The 25,715-nt window shown below is 37.8% G+C and overlaps 2 protein-coding genes and 1 non-coding gene across 5 annotated transcripts; all 3 read right to left on the bottom strand.

Moving 5' to 3' along the window:
• Positions 1 to 557: 557 nt before the first annotated feature.
• LOC124210412 (interferon-inducible double-stranded RNA-dependent protein kinase activator A homolog) lies at positions 558 to 24,126 on the bottom strand. 2 transcript variants are annotated; one of them, XM_046608464.1, is made up of 4 exons: positions 23,188 to 24,126; positions 22,981 to 23,119; positions 22,716 to 22,915; positions 558 to 857 (listed from the first exon to the last, which is right to left on the bottom strand). In XM_046608464.1, the coding sequence occupies exons 1-4, from the start codon at positions 23,363 to 23,365 to the stop codon at positions 778 to 780; spliced, it is 597 nt and encodes a 198-aa protein (XP_046464420.1). In that variant the 5' UTR covers positions 23,366 to 24,126; the 3' UTR covers positions 558 to 777. The 2 variants fall into 2 exon arrangements, with proteins under 2 accessions (XP_046464420.1, XP_046464419.1); XM_046608463.1 differs by lacking the exons at positions 22,716 to 22,915; positions 22,981 to 23,119; positions 23,188 to 24,126 and adding exons at positions 918 to 1,117; positions 1,183 to 1,321; positions 1,390 to 5,309.
• On the bottom strand, positions 5,650 to 5,722 carry Trnar-acg. The gene has a single exon. It is a non-coding gene; the product is annotated as a tRNA-Arg (tRNA).
• LOC124210411 lies at positions 15,813 to 20,919 on the bottom strand. Of its 2 annotated transcripts, none has more exons than XM_046608462.1 (5): positions 20,675 to 20,919; positions 19,879 to 20,097; positions 19,625 to 19,815; positions 19,345 to 19,567; positions 15,813 to 19,274 (listed from the first exon to the last, which is right to left on the bottom strand). In XM_046608462.1, the coding sequence occupies exons 2-5, from the start codon at positions 20,050 to 20,052 to the stop codon at positions 19,083 to 19,085; spliced, it is 780 nt and encodes a 259-aa protein (XP_046464418.1). In that variant the 5' UTR covers positions 20,053 to 20,097; positions 20,675 to 20,919; the 3' UTR covers positions 15,813 to 19,082. The 2 variants fall into 2 exon arrangements, with proteins under 2 accessions (XP_046464418.1, XP_046464417.1); XM_046608461.1 differs by lacking the exon at positions 20,675 to 20,919 and adding an exon at positions 20,157 to 20,316.
• Positions 24,127 to 25,715: the final 1,589 nt, after the last annotated feature.

Genomic DNA, 25,715 nt, shown 5'->3' on the forward strand with positions numbered 1-25,715 from the left:
TACGGAAGATTCCCCATCGAAAATGAATGCTTTGCTTTTAGTGAATGTGAACAAGGCACACCCACCAAAGTAAACTGCCCGCCAGGTAAACAACGTTGTGCCAAAATTCAAACGAGACCTAACTTTAAAAAAAATCCTTTAGAAGGTTTAATTTTCGACATTGACCAAGCTGTTTGCGAATTTCCCGATGTGGCTAATCGTACCGAATGTTCAGGTGACTAAAATATTCAAATTAGTTTAAATTTCCTTTAAAACCACTTTTAAAATGCAAGCTGAAAAGATCTTGGACTTCACATGCCCCCACGGATCTGATGTTCAATCCGACGAAGTTGTACTGCAACTTGGTGATCACGAACGTTTTCCAAAAGTGAGAATTTGTCTAGTTACCCTCCTGGAATTCCATTACTAAATTCAACAATAAAAAACAGAAGGGAGATTGTTGGCATTTCTTCGTGTGCTTGAAGAGTGGTCGACCTCGATTAGGAGGATGTCCACTTGGTACAATCTACAACCCTGATGATACTTTCTTTTGTGATAAAACCGAAAACGTCCAAGAATAGAATGGTAAGCACCGTTAATATTTTACATACGTACAGCAAAATTACAAGGCCACGAGTCCATATTTCAATTTAAACAATCAACATGAATGTTGCTTTACCTCTACTACAGCGAAAATGTGTAGGCCCTAAATGCAAGAACTGAACGGGACAAATTTTTACAAGTTCATCGTTTTCCATATCCAACCCCACTTTGAAATCACGTTTCTCGGAAAAGCTATTACAACTCTTCGTCTTCCAGAATTTGGAGCATTTTTTGGGCAGCGTCATTTTTGGCAGCCTTCTTTGACTTTCCCTCACCTGATACAAAAATAAGGTGTTTTCCATAAATGTCGTGAATAAAATTTCCAATGATGATACCTTCTGTGACACGATCACTAAGCTTGCAAGTCATAAAATATGTTTTGGAGTGGGAAGGACCTGAAGTTCGAACAACCCTGTATTCAGGAAGAGTGCTGTGTCTGGTGAAGCGCCATTCTGAGAGAACCCCAGATGGATTTAGAGTTGGTTCTGTTGGTGGTTTGGGTATGTCTTCCTTTAGTGTTCCCAATTTTTCCAGCCTGCTCAAGATAAAAGTCTATAAAAGAGGCCCGTAGAAAGTAAAATAGTACCAAATTGAACTAACCATTCACAGCAGTTCACGAGTTTTACTCTGGGGACAGTGTTGAGAGTTCCATCGGCTTGATAAGTCTCCCTGATTTGAAACATCATTTTATAGGCAGCATCATGCTTTGCTTGCATCTTTGTTAAGCCAACGCCTTGAACTGGTGATAGTTTAAATTTCAATTATTGCAGATTCTTAACGATAATTTATAGCAATTAAAGGTGATACCTGTAATGCCCAAAATGTCTACAGTCAAATTCATCAAGAAAGTTCGACTGTGGGGATCACCTAGCTCAGCCGCCAAGCTATACTTGGCTACTCCAAACTCAAATTTTTGACAAAGCTCATGAAACACACTGACAAAAGTCTTTTCTTTTTTAGCAGAACTTGGTTCTCTCAGGGAAACTTGTTCCATTGTTAGTGATGTTTTCTTATGTTATTTGTGGATTTGAGTTTTGAGCAATAGCTACAAAAACAATGACCACTCCAAGGAATCACCTCTGTTGGCTTCAAGACTGTTCAGCAATGTGATGATTTCTGAAATCTGCAGCGTGCAGCTTTTTAAACGGTCAAGGTCAACGGTGTTCAAAATCTAATCGATTTAATCGATTAAGTAATCGATACATAATCGACCACGCGATTTATGTTTTTCCAGCCTTTTATGATGAAGTGTAAATTAGTGTCGATTAAAAAATAATAATGTAATTTTAGAATTTAGATAACGGCAGCGGCAGCTAAAATTTCAATCGTACATAAAGCAAGTATTTAGTTTTTCTTTTCACGAGAATTCAGCCAAGTATGGATGGATATTCCGATATATTTGACTGTCAATATGAAAATGTGAGTGAGAATAAGAATTGTTTACTTCGTTAAAACATACGGGCTAGGTCAAACCCTAAAAATGAATGACATATTTAATAAGATGTTCTACTTGGAGGATTCTACATTCTACGGTGGGTTCAAATGTAATATGTGTAAAACACATCGCTGAGGCTGAAGCTTGAAAGTATATTGAAGTTAATATGGAATATTTAATTACACTTCCCACATCTTCAGTAAAGCAAGAATAGATTTTTCTGGAATAGCCCTATTTGTGTCACCAACTACAGTGTTAAATTTCAATATTGATACCAATGATCATCTCTTTTAAAGAATACAGCAATCGTCGATTAGTAGGCTAACGACGTTCGATCAGCAATTAAACCATTTTTAGAGTGCAATAGTTGAGAATCGTTATACAAAAAGTAATTTGTTTTTGTAAAATTATATTGTTTCACATTTTTGTTCTTTTCCTGAACATATTGCAAGTACACCTTCAACGGCCCTTATTTCTAAATTTCGGAACACTTGAGGTATAAAATCTTCCTAAGAAAATTTCCCTATCCGAATCTGCATTGTAGCAAACGCATTTTTTCCCCTCATTGGCAGATACCTCCGCGTTGTATGGCTGTAAAAAATTTATTACTGATGATTATCTTTTGTTCAAAAAGGAGGCCGGACCTGTCTCCCAATTCAACAAAATCGTTGTTAATGCACGTGACAGATGACTGTCAATGTACAAACCGTAACCATGACGATATGCAATCTAAACTGAAAGTCTACCGAAGTCTAGGCCTACTCTGTTGCTGGCATATTCAATTTAGTAACAATTTCCCTTTACTGAACAAATAAAAAAGAAATGATGGACATCAATCGATTGATTCCTAGCAGAATACTGAATTCGAAATTTGTGTGCGTAAGATTCGTTTCATAAATCAAGGCTAGCCTATATAAGATTCAAGGAAGATATTTAAATCCAGTTGGAGGCCTGGTTTCTACCGAATTTCATGCACAGGCTGAACCAGAAATATGAAGCTTCAAATTCTATTTCTCCACTTAAATGGATTGCTTGTGAACTCTCATCAGCATCTCTTGAAATTTGGAATGCTGGAGGTATTACGCTATATCATTTTACTTTTCCTGCTTTAAGTACTAAATGGATTCTTTCGATGAAAATTTAACTGATTATTCGACACATTTCATTCCTGATAATAACAGAGGCCTCCGCATTTTATGGCTAGAAATACGACGCATACTAACAATCAAACGTTCCAAGGGAGTTGGGTTGACGCTATCGAATGGCTCTCGAGACGTCTGAATTTCTCGTAATTATTGTTCTCGACTAAGACCAGTGATATGACGATAACTTCTTTAAATTAAATGTTTTCTAATATATTCCAAGTTATAACCTTATACAATCAAAAGAAGCATGGGCAGAGACATCTGGTCGACTACAGCGTGGGGTATATGACATTCCATAAGACCCATGTCTCTTCAAATATTGAAGTATTATCTTTCGCTCAAAAGGAATTTGATGTAGTGGGACCACCAGTTCTAATGATGCTTGGACGCATCCAGTTATTTGATTACGTGGGCGTCTTCGAAGAGGAAAACAGCGCTATGATTATTCCCGCTTTGACTGAAGAGAGCACGATTCTATCGACCATCAAACCATTTCAACCAATCGTAAATATTTTCTGACCCACATAGATAAATTTTCCGTAATTTTTTCTCCAACAATTATTCCAAAAGGTGTGGTTAATGGTGCTCATCTCCTTGATGTCAGTGGCCATCTACTTCTCCGCATCATCAAAGTTAAACCGGTTAAACTTTGATCGCTTGGTTAGGAACACGAGGTCGCTTAATATTGGTGATTATGTCTTGTACGCTACAGCTATTTTGACAAACCAAGGTATAAACCATTCTACAGCTAGCCGCTAGCATTAATTGTCGGAACTCCGAGAGGTGTTCACGCACTATTCTGTTTCCATTATTTAAAAAAGGGTCCGTGTTTTGGCAACCAATCCAGCAATCACGAATTTCATTCCGTTTGACGGCTGGGGTTTGGTGCCTGTTTGCCTTGGTTATGGTCAACGTGTACAGCAGTACTCTCACGGCCCACATCACTGCTAGGAAGACGAGCAATCCACCCGTAGATCCTATCGAAGTTATGGAACAAGGAGTTCTGGCTTACCTTGCTGTAGCTGACGGTTTTGGACGCGAGTTGATTTTGGTATTTTCCGCATTGCGAAGATTTTTCCGTTATTCATTCGTTGATCTTTTTCATTTGGGAACAGAGCGCCAGGAGCGGGCCGTTGAAGAAAATGGGCGACATATTTCGTCGCCATCCTGAGAATTTTGTTCCTGATCAAGAAACTGCTTTTCGGAAAGTTGCGTCGGGATGTTGTGCCTATAATGATGTACGTACAAAAAAAGTTTTTTTTTTATTAGTGGAGAGAAATACTTAATTTTCAATCATATTTAGTTGGTGAATTTTTTGAAATTCAGCATTGGCAAAGATTTTCAGGAAACTGGAAAGTGTCGGGTCCACCTGGTGATGCAAAAAAGAGGCTATGGATTTACAGGTTTGCTTCTAATAAAGAAGAGCCTTTACAGAAATGCAATCAATCAAGGGTAAGTTTTCATAATAATTCTAGAATTATTAGAATGTGGGCCAAGCATTTCTGACTTATTAATTATCATAATAATGTAGAGTCCTGGAACTGTATCAAACGGGACTTGTTGCACATTGGCGCAAGAAATATTTTCTAGGGAACAAATCTCCTTGTGAAACGACCAAGAACAACCGATCAAAAAAACTTCGACGCTTGAACCTTACAGATTTAGCTAGCGCATTCCTTGTCCTCGGCATTGGAATGTCAGTGTCCTTGCTTCTTTTCTTGGTCGAACAATTTCGACGTTTAAAGTCCCAAGTGAAGCAATCACGTAACCAATAACACAATTGATGTTAAAATGCTCTAGTAATTAGATTTGATGTAGCAATATTCCTATTCGGGGTTGCATTCAACAAAATCTGTTGAATAAGGAATGTTCGGACAATAACTTAAATTTAAACCCCATCATCTGCAAATTTTTCGCTTTCTAACAAACATAGAGCTAAGATAATGATTTTATTAATAGCCGTCACGTCACGTCATCACTGCTGTCGTTGAATCACCTCAAAATATAACGATTGAAAATTTACACCGTCCTTATTTCGATCCCTTTCAAAAGTTAAACAATAAACGTTTGAAACTTCAATTGGCAATCGATTAGCATTCGCAAATTTACAAATTTAATTCAGGATTCGTATGTTTGACGAAAAATCGCTGGTATGAACGTGGCACATAACCGCCAGTGTCAAGTCAAATCAAATTTAATAACAAACTAATGGCGTTACAACCCAAACTAAACTCTACTGTACTGTTGGCATTCAAATTTGTCTGGATTAAACGATATAAATAAGATGTCGAATGACATCGATCGAATTATTGATTATTTGCATAAGTCTAAACAAGTTAACTAAGGACGATCCTGCGAGGAATTTAATCTAAATCTCCTTCTTCGTGGGCAGGTGCCTTATACCTTAGGCGACGCGATAATTCAATGAACTTCTTTAAGAAAAGAAAACGGATAGAAATAAAATATAAAAATCATTTTCCAAGAAATTGAACGTGCCAGGGATCGAACCTGGAATCTCCTGCTCCGTAGGCAGGCGCCTTATCCATTGGGCCACACGTCCGGTTCTAATGCGTTCAATTTTTTCATTCTAAAACTAATTTCTGTTTCTGGGACCAAAGAATACAATGTTAGTAGCTAATAATACGTACCACAACTTTGCTTCTGTTGGATGGATTAAGAATCTAAATCAGGGAACGACATTTTGTGGATTTAGATCTGATAGTCAATTACTGTAACTGTACAAGTGTACATGTGCGGTGGGGTGATTTGAAGGTTATTGCAGATTGCTATAAACATAATTTACCTATGCCAACATCAGATTTCCCTACTGGATCATTCTGGCATTCAGAAGTTCATCTGCAAAATTATTAATCAACTGGATGTGAACCACTGGGGCCAAACAAAGCAAATGTGTCAAAACTTGTCATACCACCGAGTTCGATGTTAGATATGCTCCGCGTCCAACAATAAACTACGAACCGATACCACCACTGACGGGTTTGTAGCTCATCAAATATTTGCCGATTCGATCTGCGGAATCCCGGAGTTGAGACAATGTAGTTATGAGACAGCTGTACTCTATTGCATTTGGCTTCACCTATTATTCCAGCGCTGTCACGTTATCCGTTTCTGTCAAATAACAAAGACTTGGTTATGGACGTCAATCAAATGTGGACACATACATACAACATGTTCCTTGTGGATTTAAGCACAAAAGTCCTGCTGCGATCTGGACGGGAATAAATTTACGATTTCCATTTGCAGTGTTGTCTCAGAGTTAAGTTAACACATCCATACCGCCCACGAGAAGAGACAATGGTATAAGACAGGTGAGTGCTGAGCTATCCTACGGCATATTGGAAATTTGATCAACTCTATTACCGGCAATCGCCGATGGGTAACAAAATTATTTTATTATTAGAAACAATTAAAAAAGAACATGTTGACTAGTTATGCAGCTAGGATAACACTTTGACCTCTAGAGTTCGAAATCAAGATTTGACATGTCAATATATCCAAATTTGACGAAAACAAAGCCGGATAGCAGCTTGACATTGACAATTGACATGACCATGACAGCATCTCGTGCTTTGCTGACCAAACTGAATTGTTGACTGGCTCTAATTAACTTGGACTTACGTTGCTCATTAGACAAAATTTAGATTATTCGCTTGGCGCAGCGTTGTTTAGCGGAATATCAAAAGTGGGACTCGTGAGCTATATAAGTCTTAGGCGCTCTATGTGGAACCAGTATAGTACAGGCCAGCAACAATTCAGAATCGTAATAGTCATTTTGCTGTCGAAAATGATGTTGATTATGATTTTCTCCCTTTTCCTTAACGTGTTACTAGCAGACCTAGATCAGCCATTATTTCTGAATTTCGGAATGCTTGAGGTAAACAAATTTCTCCAATCCTATCCTGTGGTGTATTTTAGTAAACGAGTTGAAATTTGTTTCGTACTGACAGAGGCCTCCGCATTTTATGGCTAGAAATACGACGGTTACTAACAATCAAACTTTCCAAGGGAGTTGGGTGGACTCCATCGAATGGCTCTCAAAACGTCTAAATTTCACGTAATTATTTTTCTCGACTGCACAACTGTAGACCAGTAATATGATGATAACTTCTTTAAAATGAAATGTTTTTAAATTTGTTTCCAAGGTATAAGATTATGCAATCAAAAGAAGCATGGGCCGAGACATCTGGTCGACTACAGCGTGGGGTACATGAAATTCCATACGACCCATGTCTCTTCAAACATTTAAGTATTATCTTATTATCTTTCTTTCAAAAGGAGTTTGACGTGGTGGGACCGCCAGTCGTAATGATGCTTGGACGCATCCGGTTATTTGATTACGTGGGCGTCTTCGAAGACGAAACCAGCGCTTTACTTACTCCCGCTTTGACTGAGGAGAGCTCGCTTCTATCCACCATCAAACCATTTCAACCCATCGTAAGTTTCTTCTGACCGGCCCATCTAAATATTTTTCTCCTAATTTTTGGTCCCTCATAATTTCTCCCCCCAAAAGGTGTGGTTAATGGTGCTAATCTCCTTGCTGGCGGTGGCCATCTATTTCTCCGCTTCTTCTATCTTAAACCTTAGTGGCTCGGATTATAGAAATTCGAGGACGTTCGGTATTGGGGACTATGTCTTGTACACTACAGCTATTTTGACAAACCAAGGTACACCACCCTATATCTATTATTTAGCCTACTGTTCAGTTTTTTAAACATTTTTGTGCTTCTACTAAAAAAATGAAAAAAAAAAATAAAATAAAAAAGGCCCCGTGTTTTGGCAACCAAACCAGCAATCACGAATATCATTCCGTTTAACGGCTGGAGTTTGGTGCCTGTTTGCCTTGGTTATGGTCAACGTTTACAGTGGCACACTCACGGCCCACATCACTGCTAGGAAGATGAGCGTTCCACCCGAAAATAGTACCGAAGTTATGGAACAAGAAATTTTACCTTACCTTGTTGTAACTGACGGTTTAGGACGCGATTTGATTTTGGTTTGACGGATTTGATCCACTACGAAGATTTTTTCCGTTGTTCATTGGTTGATCTTTTTCATTTGGGAGCAGAGCGCCACTAGCGGGCCGTTGAAGAAAATGGGTGACATATTTCGTCGCCATCCGGAATATTTCATTCCTGATCAAGAAACCGGTTTTAAAAAAACTGCATCGGGGTGTTGTGCCTACAGTGATGTATATCAAAATTGATTATTAGTTTGGGAGGAATACTGATTTTCTTAATCATATTTAGTTGGTGAATTATTTAAAATTCCGCATTGGCAAAGATTTTCAAGAAACTGGAAAGTGTCGGGTCCACCTAGGGAAGCCAATAAGAGGCTATGGATTTTCAGGTCTCATTCTTAAGAAGAAAAGCCTGCAGAGAAATTCATTAAATCAAGGGTACAGGTTTCCATAGAATTTAAACAATTAAAAAATACCCAACTTACTTTCTACTTTTCTGCTTTTTAGAATCCTAGAACTGTACCAAACTGGACTTGTTGCACATTGGCGCGATGAATATTCGTTTGGTGAAACGTCACCTTGCGAATCTCAAAAGAAAAATAAGTCGAAAAAACTACGACGATTGAACCTTCAAGATCTGGCCAGCGCCTTTTTTATCCTTGGCATTGGAGTTCTTATGTCATTGCTTGCTTTCTTGGCAGAACAGTTTCAACGTTTGACAACAAAAGTGAAGCACCTGCGTAACTAATAACATATTTGATGAAATGCATTTGACTAAGGGAAGTTAGCAGCCGATGCGTCTCTGATGCTTGGGCGTTACCGAGGTTAAGCAGAAGCGAAAGTCAAGCAAATCCCGTTACATTAACCATTAACTATCAAGCCGTTCGAACCGACAGCACATTTATCACACTCTAATGGCCAATAAAACACGTTTCGTTGTCATCATAAAAAGATGTGGATAATGATGCTCATCTCTTTACTATCGTCTGCTATTATTTGATTTCTCTACATCTAATCCACGTAACAAGTTGATCACTTACTAGGTGAAAATACGGTGTCGCTAAACATTGATGACTATGTATATTATATTTTGCGTTACAACTAATAACAAAATACATATTTGATTAAAACGATTGAATAATCTGATTTCTTTTACAAAATTCCTACTAAGAATTGCATTCAACAAGACCCGTTAAATAACGAATATCCCAATAATTTCCATACATAGCATATAATAAAAAAGAATTTTTCTCAGCCAAATATTACTTCAGGATAATATGAAGTGAATTTCACGGCATCATTGTTGCTGTGCTGCTCAAATAATATCCCAACGGAAATCGAACAAAAAAATTGCTGCTCGTCAATAAATTTTTTTTGGCGATTCATTCCCTGAATAAGTGCGAAATTCTGGTAATATTATTGAAATTGTTTAAGCTAATTTGCGATATAAAAAAAATATTTATGTTATTTCCATTATTTCCACATCTGCCGTCGAAATGGTAACATTAAACAAGAATTCGATGGGCCTTCATTCGGTTTTCGTCGATTGAAAATTTTAACTCGGATTGTGTTATTTTGGGTTGTCATACCAATATCAGAAAATTCAGAATACACGCCCGCTATGAACCAAAGGCTAGTCTAGACAAAAACCGATATTTAATTCAATTATTTATTCAATGCAACTCTTGTCTAAACGTCCCAGGTGACTGTCATATCACTGTCATACGTTAAGTCAAATCATACTGGACAACAAATCCGTGACCATGACGATGTAACCTTAACTATATTCTAATCTAGACATAATTTTGATTTAAAATGCCTTAAATGAACGAGACTGCGATTATTGATTTGTTACGAAACAGTGGGTTTTAAATTTACATGCGTTGCAACAATTCACATTAGACATCTAGTCTACCCCCCATGAGTTGAAACAAGGTCTTTGTCTTCAGTTGAAATTCGGATTCCAACCGGATTTCATGTTACACCGGGTCCGGGGCTTATAAACAGAAATATGAAAATCATAATTCTATTTGTCCATTTAAATGGATTGCTCGTGAATTCGCATCAGCATCTCTTGAAATTCGGAATGCTTGAGGTAAAACAAATTACACCTAACAAGTTTACTCTCTCCTCTCAACATTTGACTGATTATTCAAAAAATTTTGCTATTAACAGAGGCCTCCGCATTTCATGGCGAAAAATTCGACAGGCATCGAAAATGAACCGTACCAAGGAAGTTGGGTAGAAGCGATCAAATGGCTCTCAAGACGTCAAAAATTTGAGTCGGTCATCTAATAGTGAATCTATCGAATTTCCTTAATTTAAAAAATTTTTTCCTGTACGAAAAGGTATCAAATTATTCCCATGAACAACAACATTGCGGGAAATCTCCAAATTGTGAACGGAAGTGCCTTGTGGAGCGGAGCGTCCGGTCGCCTCCTTCGTGGAGTAGGCATCGCAAAACAATTGCAAATTTAACAAGATTTTAAAATAACAGATAACTTCTGATTTTATGTTAAAAAAAAAGGATTTCGATTTGCTGGGTCCGCAAATTTTATTGTCTTCCGGTCGCAGTCGATTCTTTGATTTCGTGGGAGTTGCCGACGAAGAACCCAGCGCTCTACTTACTCCCGGGTTAACTGAAGAGAGTCCCATTACATCGACTATCACACCTTTTCAACCAATCGTAAATTTGATACATCTAACGGCTTATTAATTGATCTGTTTGAAGTCATATAAAAATGTTAAAAAAGGTGTGGTCAATGGTGCTTATCTCTTTGCTGTCGGTGGCCATCTATTTCTCAGCTTCTTCAAGGTTAAACCGGTTAAACTTTCATCGCTCGGATAGGAATACGCTTAAAATTGGTGACTACGTCCTGTACACTACTGCCATATTAACAAACCAAGGTAATCCAAAGTATAGCTAACATTTAATGTCGGGAACATGTCCGTTTTCAACAATTTTGAGCAAATATCATTTAAAAAAAGGGTCCGTGTTTTGGCAACCAATCCACCAATCAAAATTATCGTTCCGTTTGGCGGCTGGGGTTTGGTGCCTGTTTGCCTTGGTTATGGTCAACGTCTACAGCGGCACACTCACAGCCCACATTACGTCTAGGAGGACGAGTATTCCACCCGGAGATAGTATCGAAGTTATGGAAAAAGGGGTTCTCGCTTACCTTGCACTTGATGATGGATTCGGCCGCGAATTTATCTTGGTCTTGCAACTAATTTCCTTAGCACAGATTTTTTCAGTTTTCCCTCATTAGTATTTTCATTTGGAAGCAGAGCGCCACGAGCGGACCGTTAAAGAAAATGGGCGACATGTTTCGTCGCCATCCTGAGAATTTCGTTCCTGATCAGGAGACTGCTTTTCAAAAAGTTGCATCGGGTTGCTGTGCCTATAACGATGTAAATTGAAATTAATCATTAGTTGACGAACAATGGCTTCATTTTGTATCTTATTCTACGAGGTGGTAAACTATTTAAAATTCCGCTTGACCAAGGATTTCAAGGAAACTGGAAAGTGCAGGGTCCACATTGGTAAACCCATAAAAAATTATGGACTTTGTGGTCTGATTCTTCGAAAGGGCAATATTCATAAAAATTCAATCGATAAAGGGTAGGCTTTCTTTGAACATTGAATTTATTTTGTAAGAACTAATCACAAATATTTTTCAAAGAATCTTGGAACTATACCAAACTGGGCTCATTGGACATTGGCGCAAGAAATATTCGTTTGGTGAGTCACCTTGCGAATCTACAAAGAAAAATAAGTCGAAAAAACTACGACGCCTGAACCTTCAAGATCTGGCCAGCGCCTTTTTTATCCTTAGCCTTGGGGTTCTTATGTCATTGCTTGCTTTCTTGGCCGAACAGTTTCGACGTTTGACGTCACAAGTGAAGCAATTGCGTACCGTAACTAATGAAGAAATAATTAATTAAAAACGCATTTTTGGTTGTCTTCATGGAATTCCTACCAAGAATTGCATCAAAAAAAGATCCGTTTAATAACAATTAATTTCATTAAACCCTTTAAAAATAATTTGAAGTAATTACTAAACTTTTTTTAAAATCTTTCAAGTTTCTGATAAACAATACCCCTGATGTTTTTATTGCGTTGGTGTTGTCGACAAAGAAACCAGCGCTCTGCTTACTACCGCATTGACTGAGGAGATCCCCGTTACATCCACTATTATCAAGCCGTTCCTATACTATAATCCCCCTAATGGCCATTCAAATTTTTATCATAAAAGATGTGTGGATAATGATGCTCATCTCTTTGCTGTGATTTAATATTTTGATTCTCAGCATCTTCAACGTTACACGTTGATCGCTTAGATAACAATACGCTGTCGCTTATTATCGATGACTATGCTTTGCACGCTTCACCCATAATGAAAAAACCAAAGGTACTACCCCATCACCTTATGGCTAGCAATCTTTACCCCCTATTTTCACGCACTCTGCTGTTGCATAACCCAGCATAACCTAACAAAGGGTCCGTGTTTTAGCAACCAAATCATTGTGCATTACCAAAGACCTCATATTTGATTTAAATTGAATTGAACAACAAATTACTTGTTAGCGGACGAATGACGTCCGCAAACTGGACGTCATTCACTTTTGAATTGAGATGTGAGAGAAGTACTGGAAATCGATGTCCAACCAAATGCGGCGGCTGGAAGGTTATTGCAGATAGCTACAAACATAATTTACCGATCAACATCCAGATTTCCCTGAGCTTTTCATCCACAAAATCATTGATCCGGCGGTGAACCCAAACACTGGGGCCAAATAAGACAAATGTCTCAAAACTTGTAATACCATCCAGTTCGATGTTAGATATGCTCCGCGTCCAACAATAAACTACGAACCGAAACCACCACTGACTCGGGTTTGAAGCTCATCAAATATTTGCCGATTCGATCTGTGGACAGTCTGGGGGAATCTCGGAATTGTCACTTTCCCAGAATATCAGACATGTACCCTCTTGCATTTGCCTTCACGTATTAATTTCATCGCTTATAAACGTAATCCGTTTCTGTAATGAGATGAATAGTGGACACATACACAAGAAGACACGTTCCATTTTGATTCAAGCTCAAAAATACATCGACATCAAGATTTGTCAATCTAAACTGGATGGCAACAGAGGCCGGACAACATGGCATTGACATGACCACGACAGCATCGTGCTTTGTTGGCAACGTGTTACATTACTGACTGTGGAAAGTTAAACTTTTCGACACCTATACTTGATTAGACAATCAGTTAAACTAGTCACTTCGTCACTTCTTAGCGCAGCGTTATTAGTGAAAGGCCCAAGCTGTGAGACAAGGTACCATAGTAGTCTACAAGTACTTGACATGAAACCAGTAGTACCTAGAGCCCAACAGTTGAGAACTTCGATTTTACTGGTCATTTTGTTGTAGACAATCATGTTGATTGTGATTTTTTTTTCTTCTTAAACGTGTGACTGGCACACCTCGAACAGCTTTTATTTCTAAATTTCGGAATTTGTATTTGTATTTGTATTTTTGGTGCCGTCTGCTTTATTCACAGACTGGTCTTCTAATCTAGATGACCTTACGCACCGGCGATAGTAGATTGCTATGGTTTTTTGTTCGATGGCGTGAGCAGTGTAAGTGTTGTATTGTGTGGAAGGAGCCCCAAGGAGGGGGATGGAAGTACCATCATTGTGTACGATTTTTACTAACTAGTGGCCTGTGTAGGAAGAGATCTGTATTGTATGTGTAGTGGTAGTGCCCGGGTATGGGAGCAACTATGCTCACCAGGAGAGTCGAACTCAGGTCTCCGGTGCCCCCCGATCACCAAGCGACGCCTTATCCGACTCACCTACCCGCCCCCCTCTAAATTTCGGAATGCCTGAGGTAAAATATTCCCAAGAGTATTTCCCTATCCTGTTGTATATTACAATAAACAAGCAGAATAGCAGATGCAATTTGTTTCGCCCTGACAACTTACTCCCGCTTTGACTGAGGAGAGCTCAATTCTATCCACCATGTTTCAGACCCTTCGTAACAAACAATCGGAAGTTTCTTCAGGCCCATCTAAATAATTTTCTACTAAATTTTTTCCCCAACAATTCCCCCCCCCCCCCCACCAAAAAAAAAGGTGCTAGGAGATAGCATCGAAGTTATGGAACAAGGAATTCTATCTTACCTTGTTGTAGTTGACGGTTTATAGGTCGCGAGATGATTTTGATATGATGGTTCCATTGCGGAAGATTTTTCCGTTGTTCATTGGTTAATCTTTTTCATTTGGGAGCAGAGCGCCACTAGCGGGCCGTTGAAGAAAATGGGAGACATGTTTCGTCGCCATCCGGAATATTTCATTCCTAATGATCACGAAACCGGTTTTCAAAAAGCTGCATTGGGGTGTTGTGCCTATAGTGATGTATACCAAAATTGCTTATTAGTTTGGGAAGAATATTGAATTTCTTAACAATATTTAGTTGGTGAATTTTTTGAAATTCTGCATTGGCAAAGATTTTCAAGAAAATGGAAAGTGTCGAGTAACCGACCAAAAAACCTACGACGTTTGAACCTTGGAGATTTAGCTAGCGCTTTCTTCATACTCGGCATTGGAATTTCAATGTCATTGGCCTGCTTTTCTTGGCTGAACAATATCGACGTTTCAAGTCCCAAGTGAAACAATTACGTAACCAATAACACAATTTATTTTAAAATTCTCTAATAATCTGATTTGTTGATGCAAAATTCCTATTCAGAATTGCATTCAGCAAGATTTGTTACATAACCAACAACCCAATAACTTAAGAAAAACCGTATCAAAAGCTAATTTTTCACTATCAATCAAACACAGAGCTAAGATAATGAATTTTCGCTAACCACAGTGACAGCAGAAGGACTGGGACTGATCACCAAATACATGCGGCGGGGTGATTTGAAAGTTATTTCAGATTGCTTAACATAATTTGCCTATCAACATCCGGACTTCCCTCTTGGATCACTGCACGGCGTTCATCCGTTCGTCTACAAAATGATCGATCCTGGAGGTGAACTCATCACTGGGGGCCAAATAAGGTAGTGCGTTCAAATTTGTCATGCCACAAAGTTCAATAATGCAAAACTGAGCGTCCACAACAAACAACGAACCGAATCCACCACTGACGGGTCTGACTGTCATCAAATATTTGATGATTGAACTGGGGAATCTTGGAGTTATTGACAATTTGTGTGATGCAGAATATGCGGGACAGGTATAGCTACTTCTCTTGCATTTTGGCTTCACATATTATTTTATCGCTTATTATTTGCTATCCGTTGCTGTAAGATAATAACGACGAGGGTGCATTAATTAAATGTGGACACACACACACATCATGATGGGAATAAATTTCCGATTTTCATCCGCAACGTTGTCTCAGAATTAAGTTTGTATACACCATACCTACGAATTGCACTGCACAAGTTCTGTTAAGATAACGTAAATTCAATAAATTTGATGCAATCCCTATCAAAACCTATTTTTCACTACCAAACAACGATCTGGCTATATGAAGCTAGGATTAACGAGTTTTTCAAAGTGAATTTTGCGGCATCGTAATCGCAGCTTACAATTAATTTTCAAGGGAAGTGAAGCTAAAAGTTAAAACAAATTTTCTGTCGTTCCCTTCAAAATTTTATTTCAAATTCTAAAAATTATTTGAGATAGTTTCATTTCCCTTATATTGTGATCTTAGAAATCCCGAGTGAAAAACGTTCGAAACTTGGATGAGCAGTCGCTTGTCGTTTGTCGTTGAAATTTCCCAGCATACACGTCAACTGCAAATAGAGTGTGCTAGGCAAAGTCGATGCAAGTGCCGAGTTTGATATTAACAGATTAATTCAACAAAATCGCTGTTATGCGTGACAGATGACTGTCAATGCCAAGTCAATTCAAATTTGAAAACAAACCGTTACCACGACGACCACTGTTGCTGGCATCCAATTTTAAAACAATTTCCCTTCCTACAACAAAAAACATACGATGGACACCAACCGACTTATTGATTCCTTGCAGAATACTGCATTCAAAATTGCTGTGCATTGTAAAGATTCGTATCAGAAATCTAGGCTAGCCTATATAAGATTCAAGGAAGATATTTAAATCCAGTTGGAGCCCTGGTTTCATCCACATCAACTTGAGGCCGAACAAGAAATATGAAAATTCAAATTCTATTTCTCCTATTAAATGGATTGCTGGTGAACTCGCATCAGCATCTTTTGAAATTCGGAATGCTTGAGGTATAGCAAATTACACCTAACACGTTTACTCTCTCCCGCTTAAATCAAATTGATCGTTTCAACGAAACTTAACTGATTGTGCAATTGAGATTTCATTTTTGATATTAACAGAGGCCTCCGCATTTCATGGCGAAAAATTCGACAGGAATCGAAAATGGACCGTACCAAGGAAGTTGGGTAGAAGCGATCAAATGGCTCTCAAGACGTCAAAAGTTTGAGTCGGTCATCTGATAATGAATCTACTGAATTCCTCTGATTTAAAATAATTTTTTCTGTACGAATAGGTATAAAATAATTCCCATGAACAACAACATTGCGGGTAATCTTCAAATTGTGAACGGAAGTGCCTCATGGAGCGGAGCGTCCGGTCGTCTCCTTCGTGGAGTAGGCATTGAAAAACAATTTCCAAATTCAACAAGATTTTAAAATAACAGATAACTTCTGATTTTATGTTTAAAAAAAAAGGATTTCGATTTGCTGGGTCCGCAAATTTTATTGTCATCTGGTCGTAGCCGATTCTTTGATTTTGTGGGAGTTGCCGACGAAGAACCCAGCGCTCTACTTACTCCCGGGTTAACTGAAGAGAGTCCCATTACATCGACTATCACACCTTTTCAACCAATCGTACATTTGATATATCTAACGGCTTATTAATTCATTTGTAATAACTAATAAGTAATATTTAAACTAAAAAAAATAGGTATGGTTAATGGTGCTAATCTCCTTGGTGTCGGTGACCATCTATTTCTCCGCTTCTTCAACCTTAAACCTTGGTGGCTCCAACAAAAATGCGAAATCGTTCCGTATTGGTGACTATTTTTTGTACACTACAGCCGTATTGATAAACCAAGGTAAACCACAAAAAAGGTAGAATTTACTTTCGGGAGCATGTCCATTTTCAACGATTTTGCGCAATTATTATTTAAAAAAGGGTCCGTGTTTTGGCAACCAAACCACCAATCACGAATATCATTTCGTTTGGCGGCTGGTGTTTGGTGCCTGTTTGCCTTGGTTATGGTCAACGTCTACAGCGGAACACTCACGGCCCACATCACTGCTAGGAAGATGAGTATTCCACCCAGACATAGTATGATAGTTATGGAACAAGGAGTTCTATCTTACCTTGCATTTGATGACGGATTCGCCCGCGAATTCATCTTGGTCTTGCAATTATTTTCATTACATTAGTTCTTGCAGTTTCCCCTCATCAAGTCTTTTCATTTGGTTGCAGAGCGCCACAACCGGGAAGTTGAAGAAAATGGGCGACATGTTTCGTCGCCATCCTGAGAATTTCGTTCCTGATCAGGAGACTGCTTTTCAAAAAGTTGCATCGGGTTGCTGTGCCTATAATGATGTAAATTGAAATTTATTATTATAGTTTACGAATGTCTTCAATTAGTATCTTATTATAAAACTAGGTGGTGAACTATTTAAAATTCCGCTTGAGCAAGGATTTTCAGGAAACTGGAAAGTGCAGAGTCCACATTGGCCAACCCATAAAAGATTATGGACTTTGTGGTCTGATTCTTAGAAAGGGCGATATTCATAAAACTTCAATGAATAAAGGGTAAGTTTTCGTAATTGAACAATTCATGTTTGGGAATTAATTACGAATATTTATCAAAGAATCCTGGAACTGTACCAAACTGGGCTTGTTGGACATTGGCGCAAGAGATATTCGTTTGGTGAGTCACCTTGCGAATCTCAAAAGAAAAATAAGTCGAAAAAACTACGACGATTGAACCTTCAAGATCTGGCCAGCGCCTTTTTTATCCTTGGCATTGGAGTTCTGATATCATTCCTTGTTTTCTTGGCAGAACAGTTTAGACGTTTGAAGTCCCAAAAGAAGCAATTGCGTAACTAATGAAAAAATATTTGATTAAAGTGTTCTAATAATCTCTCTTTTTTTAATACGAAAATCCTACCATGAACTTAATTCAACAAGATCCGTTATATAACAATTAATTCTTTTTCAAACCCCAGAAAAAAAGATTTGAAGGCATTAAAAAATTCAAATATTTAAAGTTTAATCAACAACGCCCCTTAATTTTTGTTTAAAAATTAAAAGGGAATTCGATTTCCGTGGCCCACAAAAAAAAATCATTTGATATCAGCCGACCTTTGATTTTGAGGGCGTTGCCGACGAAGAAACTAGCGCCCCGTTACGCTACGTTCATTGAGAAAAATACCATTACATAAACTATCAAACCATTCCAACCAATTGAACTTTCACGCACTTCGCTGTTACATAACCTAAAACAATTGTCTTTGTTTTGGCAATCAAATTATACTGCTTGGAACGGTACCTGATATTTGCCGGAAATTGATTTGCTGTGCGAATTGATTTCCCTTAAAAACATATGCTACGTTTCGTAACTCACTCTTAATTGATTAATGTAAACTTGAATATCTAGCCAATAAAAGTAAATTATATCATCATTTGTCGCTATCTTGCATTGCATTCCCCGTTTAGTGTTCCTGATCCCAAGGCCACCGCTTTGTCATTTACGTCACAAACAGGTTATTAGAATGCCGGATCACGGAAGACGAGTAAAAACACGTCAGGATGACATCAAAAGGGAATTTTCAAATTGCGCAATGCTCTACAACACAAGGATACGACTTGTTTGACATTTTTAACTGTCAATGACTTAAAGTAAAAAAAAAATTCACAAGGAAAATTTGGAAAACCGCCCTAAATGATGCAATGCAATGACACGCGATAGTTCATTGCTTGAAGCAAATCTGAAAAACCCACTTGGAATGACGTTAATATTCGTAAAAATGTATCGCCTGCAAGGTCGTTTAATAGAGGCGACAACTTGTTTCTGATAATTGCATCTCGAATCGATAGGATCAATCTAAATAGTTTAAAACAATTTGTTACTTGAAATTCCGTATTAAACTTTGTACTGTGGAAATTTAACGCACCCTCGTAATGTATTGTCCGTTGACAAGTTGATAGCAATCGGTGGAAACGCTTGAGTCGTTGTTGTTCCTACACGAACGAAATTCCGCTTTAGTTTCGCCAATCACTCTTCGACTAAACGATTGAACGCCGTCAACAGAAATGAGCGAAACCATAAATTCCTCAAACGGCAGGAATGCGTTTGAGACGTTAAAATATAGGACGGCAAATGAAACGTCCATTCCTCTGAAATAAGTTGACATGAGCAAAGAAAATTGTCAATATTTTTCGCATTCGTATTACCCAATTTCAGTAGGTGTGGTCCTAATGCTAATGTTCATCCTAGCGACATCAATGTTAGTAAGATCGGTACTAACAACACCAAGATCAGATTCGTGAATAGTTTGAAAACAACTGAATCGACTCCTACACTCTTCCACTTTGAGTTTGTAGTGCCCGCTGTAGACATGGTCAAAGTTGACTGACACATTGGCCTTGTAAAAAATAAAACATTTTAAAACGGTTCGAGTAATAATAAAAATTCGTGATTAAACTACTTGATCAGAATTGTTTCGGCCGATTATTCTGATGTGTTGAAATCGTTCCTTTGAACTGACGGCAAATAGCGAAGACGTGTTATTTAACTCTAGCAGTTCCAAAATGACGCGAAGTATTACGGGCGATTTACTTGTGTTTGAGACAAGGCCAAAATTGAAATCAAAAGTCCACATGGCCGCTTGCGTGTCGTAATTTTCGGTCGAATTCAAAAGGATAGACTGCCATACAAATTCAAAATGTCAGTGAAATGTTTTAGAAATAATGACAAAACACATACCCGAGTTGGGGAACTGTCAACTATCAAACAGTTAACAAATAATGTCCAAAAAACGACCAATTTCAAAATTAAACATTTCCGTGAATCCCCCATCACGATATATCCAAATTAAAATTCGTAATACCAGCGGTTGGACTTGAATCGGTAAAGGATTGTACGTCAATGAAAAGAATGCTACGCACATGGCCATCTTTCAACCTTTTCCCAGCGTACGATGATGGGCGATACGTGCTAAAAAATAAAAAAATACCCGTTCCCGGAAACTACGTAATGCTTATCTGGTTGCCACATAACGTTGTTTTCCTTGTCAAACTCCTTTGTAAAAATAAACACGCCCTTTGAACACAATGAATTAAAAACAAAAGTGGGATGGCATTCTAACAACATCTTTTCTGTTTCACATAGTTGCGATAGCACAATGACGCAGCAATAATTAAATAGAATAAATGTAGGCTATCGGTAAAAATGGCGTTTTGGATACGGAGAAACGGAAATAACGCAATTGATTTCGAACTTACAGTAAAGAAAAAAGGATCCGGGCCATGTCCGCTGAATCTTGATTGGTACGTTGACACACGCACACCGTAAATAACATTTTCACTGAAGACGCGGCACCGCAGAATAAATTTAGAATTTCTGGTGTAAAAACCCCTTCAACAGGATCTAAAAACACATCAGGTTGCACAATCAAAATTCCCACAGGAAAGGTGACAAGTCGTTCAAAATTCTTCTCACCTCCAAATAACCACGTGTCCACGAGACAGACTACTGTGAAGAACTGCAGGTCCTGGCAAACTCGGGCAAACAAACAGACGAATGGAAAGGAAGGGCCAGAAAAAGTGGAAAATGGAGGAAAGGGTTCGGAAAACAAAATTTTTAACGAAACAAAAATGGAGGCTCGAATTTCATTGGCCTTAAGCCAATACAACAAATTCAAGGTCGGATGTGGACGAATATGTAAATTTAACTTTTTCTTTGGAAACTTAAAAAAAAATGGGGGATTGAAGAATCGATTGCAGAAACAAATTTTAGTGGAAAAGCTGATAAACACGTGTGGTTTGGATTCAGCCATGCCAAAAAACAATTATTGAACCTAATCAATAATTAAATAAATGACGCAGTAGCTAAGAGACTAGCAAAAACACGTTGCAAGGAGATTTAGACTTTAGAGATTATTGCAGATTGATTAGAATAATTTATACCTACAAACAAATGTTCTCTGGCCGACGTGCGTTTGTCAATATATCGATCTCGACAGTCAGCCAATCACAGGAAATATTCCGGTGTTTGTGTATGTTGTTGTGAAATAGCGCTAAAAAATTACAACCAACGATCAAATTCTTTGACGACAAAGACGAAAAGCCTACGCAGGAATTCATTAAATCATAAGTACAGATTTCCATAGAATTTAAACAATTAAAAAATATAAAATACACGACTTACTTACTACTTTTCTGCTTTTTAGAATCCTAGAACTGTACCAAACGGGACTTGTTGCACATTGGCGCAATGAATATTTTCTCGGGAACTCATCTCCTTGTGAAACGACAAAAAAAAATCAAAAATATTACGACGTTTGAACCTTAAAGATTTGGCTAGCGCTTTCTTCATACTCGGTATTGGAGCTTTAATTTCGTTACTTGCTTTCTCGATCGAACAATTTCGGCGATTAAAACTCGTCAAACCCCATACGAAGAAACCTAAAATATAACGTATCACATTAATAATAATTTAAGACAATAATATTAGTTACAATCACCCAAAAATAAATGCCATACCCTTGCGACTATTTTCAAAAATTATTCGAGTAACAATACAAAACCCGTATTATTCCACTTGTTTGGAAATGTTTTTGGCGTTTGGCCAAATTTCTGAGGTGTTGAAATCGTTCTTGACAACAAATAGCGAGGGTATGTTATCTAACGGGACTCGATATAGTAATTCCGAATCCTAATGTTCAATCCGACGTAGTTGTACTGCAACTTGGTGATCACGAACGTTTTCCAAAAGTGAGAATTTGTCTAGTTACCCTCCTGGAATTCCATTACTAAATTCAACAATAAAAAACAGAAGCGAGATTGTCGGCATTTCTTCGTGTGCTTGAAGAGTGGTCGATCTCGATTAGGAGGATGTCCACTTGTTACAATCTACAACCCTGATGATACTTTCTTTTGTGATAAACCCGAAAACGTCCAAGAATAGAATGGTAAGCACCGTTAATATTTTACATACGTACAGCAAAATTACAAGGCCACGAGTCCATATTTCAATTTAAACAATCAACATGAATGTTGCTTTACCTCTACTACAGCGAAAATGTGTAGGCCCTAAATACAAGAACTGACCGGGACAAATTTTTACAAGTTCATCGTTTTCCATATCCAACCCCACTTTGAAATCACGTTTCTCGGAAAAGCTATTACAACTCTTCGTCTTCCAGAATTTGGAGCATTTTTTCGGCAGCGTCATTTTTGGCTGCCTGCTTTGACTTTCCCTCACCTGATACAAAAATAAGGTGTTTTCCAAAAATGTCGTGAATAAAATTTCAAATGATGATACCTTCAGTGACACGTTCACTAAGCTTGCAAGTCATAAAATATGTTTTGGAGTGAGAAGGACCTGAAGTTCGAACAACCCTGTATTCAGGAAGAGTGCTGTGTCTGGTCAAGCGCCATTCTGTGAGAACCTCAGCTGGATTTAGAGTTGGTTCTGTTGGTGGTTTGGGTATGTCTTCCTTTAGTGTTCCCAATTTTTCCAGCCTGCTCAAGATAAAAGTCTATAAAAGAGACCCGTAGAAAGTAAAATAGTACCAAAATGAACTAACCATTCACAGCAGTTCACGAGTTTTACTCTGGGGACAGTGTTGATAGTTCCACCGGCTTGATAAGTCTCCCTGATTTGAAACATCATTTTATAGGCAGCATCATGCTTTGCTTGCATCTTGGTTAAGCCAATGCCTTGAACTGGTGATAGATCAAATTTCAATTATTGCAGATTCTTAACGATAATTTATAGCAATTAAAGGTGATACCTGTAATGCCCAAAATGTCTACAGTCAAATTCATCAAGAAAGTTCGACTGTGGGGAAGCTCAGCCGCCAAGCTATACTTGGCTACTCCAAACTCAAATTTTTTACAAAGCTCATGAAACACACTGACAAAAGTCTTTTCTTGTTTAGCAGAACTTGGTCTCAGGGAAACTTGTTCCATTGTTAGTGATGTTTTCTTATGTTATTTGTGGATTTGAGCATTAGCTACAAAAAACAATGACAACTTCCAAGGAATCACCTGTTGGCTTCAAGACTGTTTTGCAATGTGATCTGTGATGAGTTCTGAAATTTGCAGCCTTTTAAACGGTCAAGGTCAACGGTGTTCAAAATATAAACGAATCGATTAAGTAATCGATACATAATCGACCACGCGATTCATATGTTTTCCCGCCTATGTCATTAAAAAATAATAATGTAATTTTAGAGTTTAGATGACGGCAACGCCAGTTAAGATTTCAATCGTAAATAAAAAATAAAAAGCAAGTATTTAGTTTTTCTTTTCACGTGAATTCAGCCAAATATGGTTATTGACTGACATTATGAAAATGTGAGGAGAAGAAAATTGTTTGCTTCGTTAAAATACGGGCTAGGTCAAACAACCCTAAAAATGAATGACATTATTAATAAGATGTTCTACTTGGAGGATTCTACGGTGGGTTCAACTGTAATGATGCTGAAGCTTGTCAGTATTGAAGTTGAATTGGAATTTAATTACATTTCCCACATCTTCAGTAAAGCAAGAATAGATGTTTCTGGAATAACCCTATTTATGTCACCAAGTACAGTGTTAAATTTCAATGTTGATACCAATGATAATCTTAAAGTTTTAGGAAAAGATTGAATAATAATTTTAAGTCTGTTAAAAAAAAACAGCAATTGATGAGTACAAAATAGTTCGATTAGCAACAATGGAGCAGTTGGACATCCTGCGTTGCCAGGTCTGTAAATCAGTTTTGTGTCCAATAGGGCCAATCAGCGTACAACATTTTAAAGAGGCTGTACGCTGATTGGCCCTTTTGGACACAAAATTGATTTCCAGACACCAGGTCCAACTGCTCCATTAAAAACTATTTTTAGAGTGCAATAGTTGAGAATCGCTATACAAAAAGTAATTTTGTTTTTGTAAAATTATATTGTTTCACATTTTTGTTCTTTTCCTAAACATATTGCAAGTACACCTTCAACGGCCCTTATTTCTAAATTTCGGAACACTTGAGGTATAAATATCTTCCTAGGAAAAATTATCTATCCTATAATCTGCATCGACATGATGGTGCGACCTCCGCATTGTATGACTATAAAAAAATGTGTTGCTGATGATTATCTTTTGCTCAAAAAGGAGGGTGACCTGTCTCCCAACTCAACAAAATCGTTATTGTTAATGGACGTGACAGATGACTGTCAAATGCCAATGTCAAGTCAAATCAAATTTGAAAACAAACCGTAACCATGACGATATGCAATCTAAACTGAAAGTCTAGCGAAGTCTATAGGTTTACTGTTGCTGGCATATTCAATTTAGTAACAATTTCCCTTTAATGAACAAATAAAAAAGAAATGATGGACATCAATCGACTTGCAGAAAAGTGAATTTAAAATTTGAGTGCGCTGTAAAGTTTCGTATCAGAAATCTAGGCTAGCCTATATAAGATTCAAGGAAGATATTTAAATCCAGTTGGAGGCCTGGTTTCTACCGAATTTCATGCACAGGCCGAACCAGAAATACAGTCCCCTCCATAAGTATGGGATCACCCCGCGCCGTTCCATAAGGCGGCGTGTATTTTTCATATGGGTTTTTCGGGTGGCAAAAATCGAAAAAATGACATAAATTCACCAAACTTGGGATTTATGTCATTTTACGTTTTTTCTATTATCTGAATTTTTTTCAGATTTTTTCCCCTATTTTTTATGCCTAGAAAAGTGGCGCACAAAGTATCGGATCACTCCGACGGCGGCCGTGTTGTCTTATGGCGCAAATGGGCTTTTCATATTGCTTTTTATATATTTAATTTTTAAGAAGGAATTTTTATATTCAAACCCTTTTTACATTTCCCTTTTATAAATTAACTGTAAGATTTCCATTATGATCGGAACCATTTCCGAATTTTCCCAGATTTATTAATTTCCCCAGTTGCTAAAATAAGAGACTACAGAAGAGTTCATTTAGGGTTTGCAACCTCTATCGCCTGCCGTAGGCCGGAAAATTAGTGTCGTTTCTATACGCCCCTTAAGTAAAAAAGGAAGCAGAGCGCCAGTGGTGTATAGAAACGACACTAATTTTCCGGCCTACGCCAGCTGATAGAGGTTGTAAACCGTAAATGAAGTCTTCTGCAGTCTCTTATTTCAGAAACTCGGGAAACGAATAAATCTGGGAAAATTCGGAAATAATTCATATCATCATGAAAAACTGAGAGTAAATTTATGAAAGGGTATAGTATACACGGTTTGAAAATAAAAATTCCTTCTAGAAAATTAATTATATAAAAAGCAATATGAAAAGCCCATTTGCG

The sequence above is a fragment of the Daphnia pulex genome, chromosome 2, assembly GCF_021134715.1.
Source record: "Daphnia pulex isolate KAP4 chromosome 2, ASM2113471v1".
Taxonomy (NCBI): Eukaryota; Metazoa; Arthropoda; class Branchiopoda; order Diplostraca; family Daphniidae; genus Daphnia; species Daphnia pulex.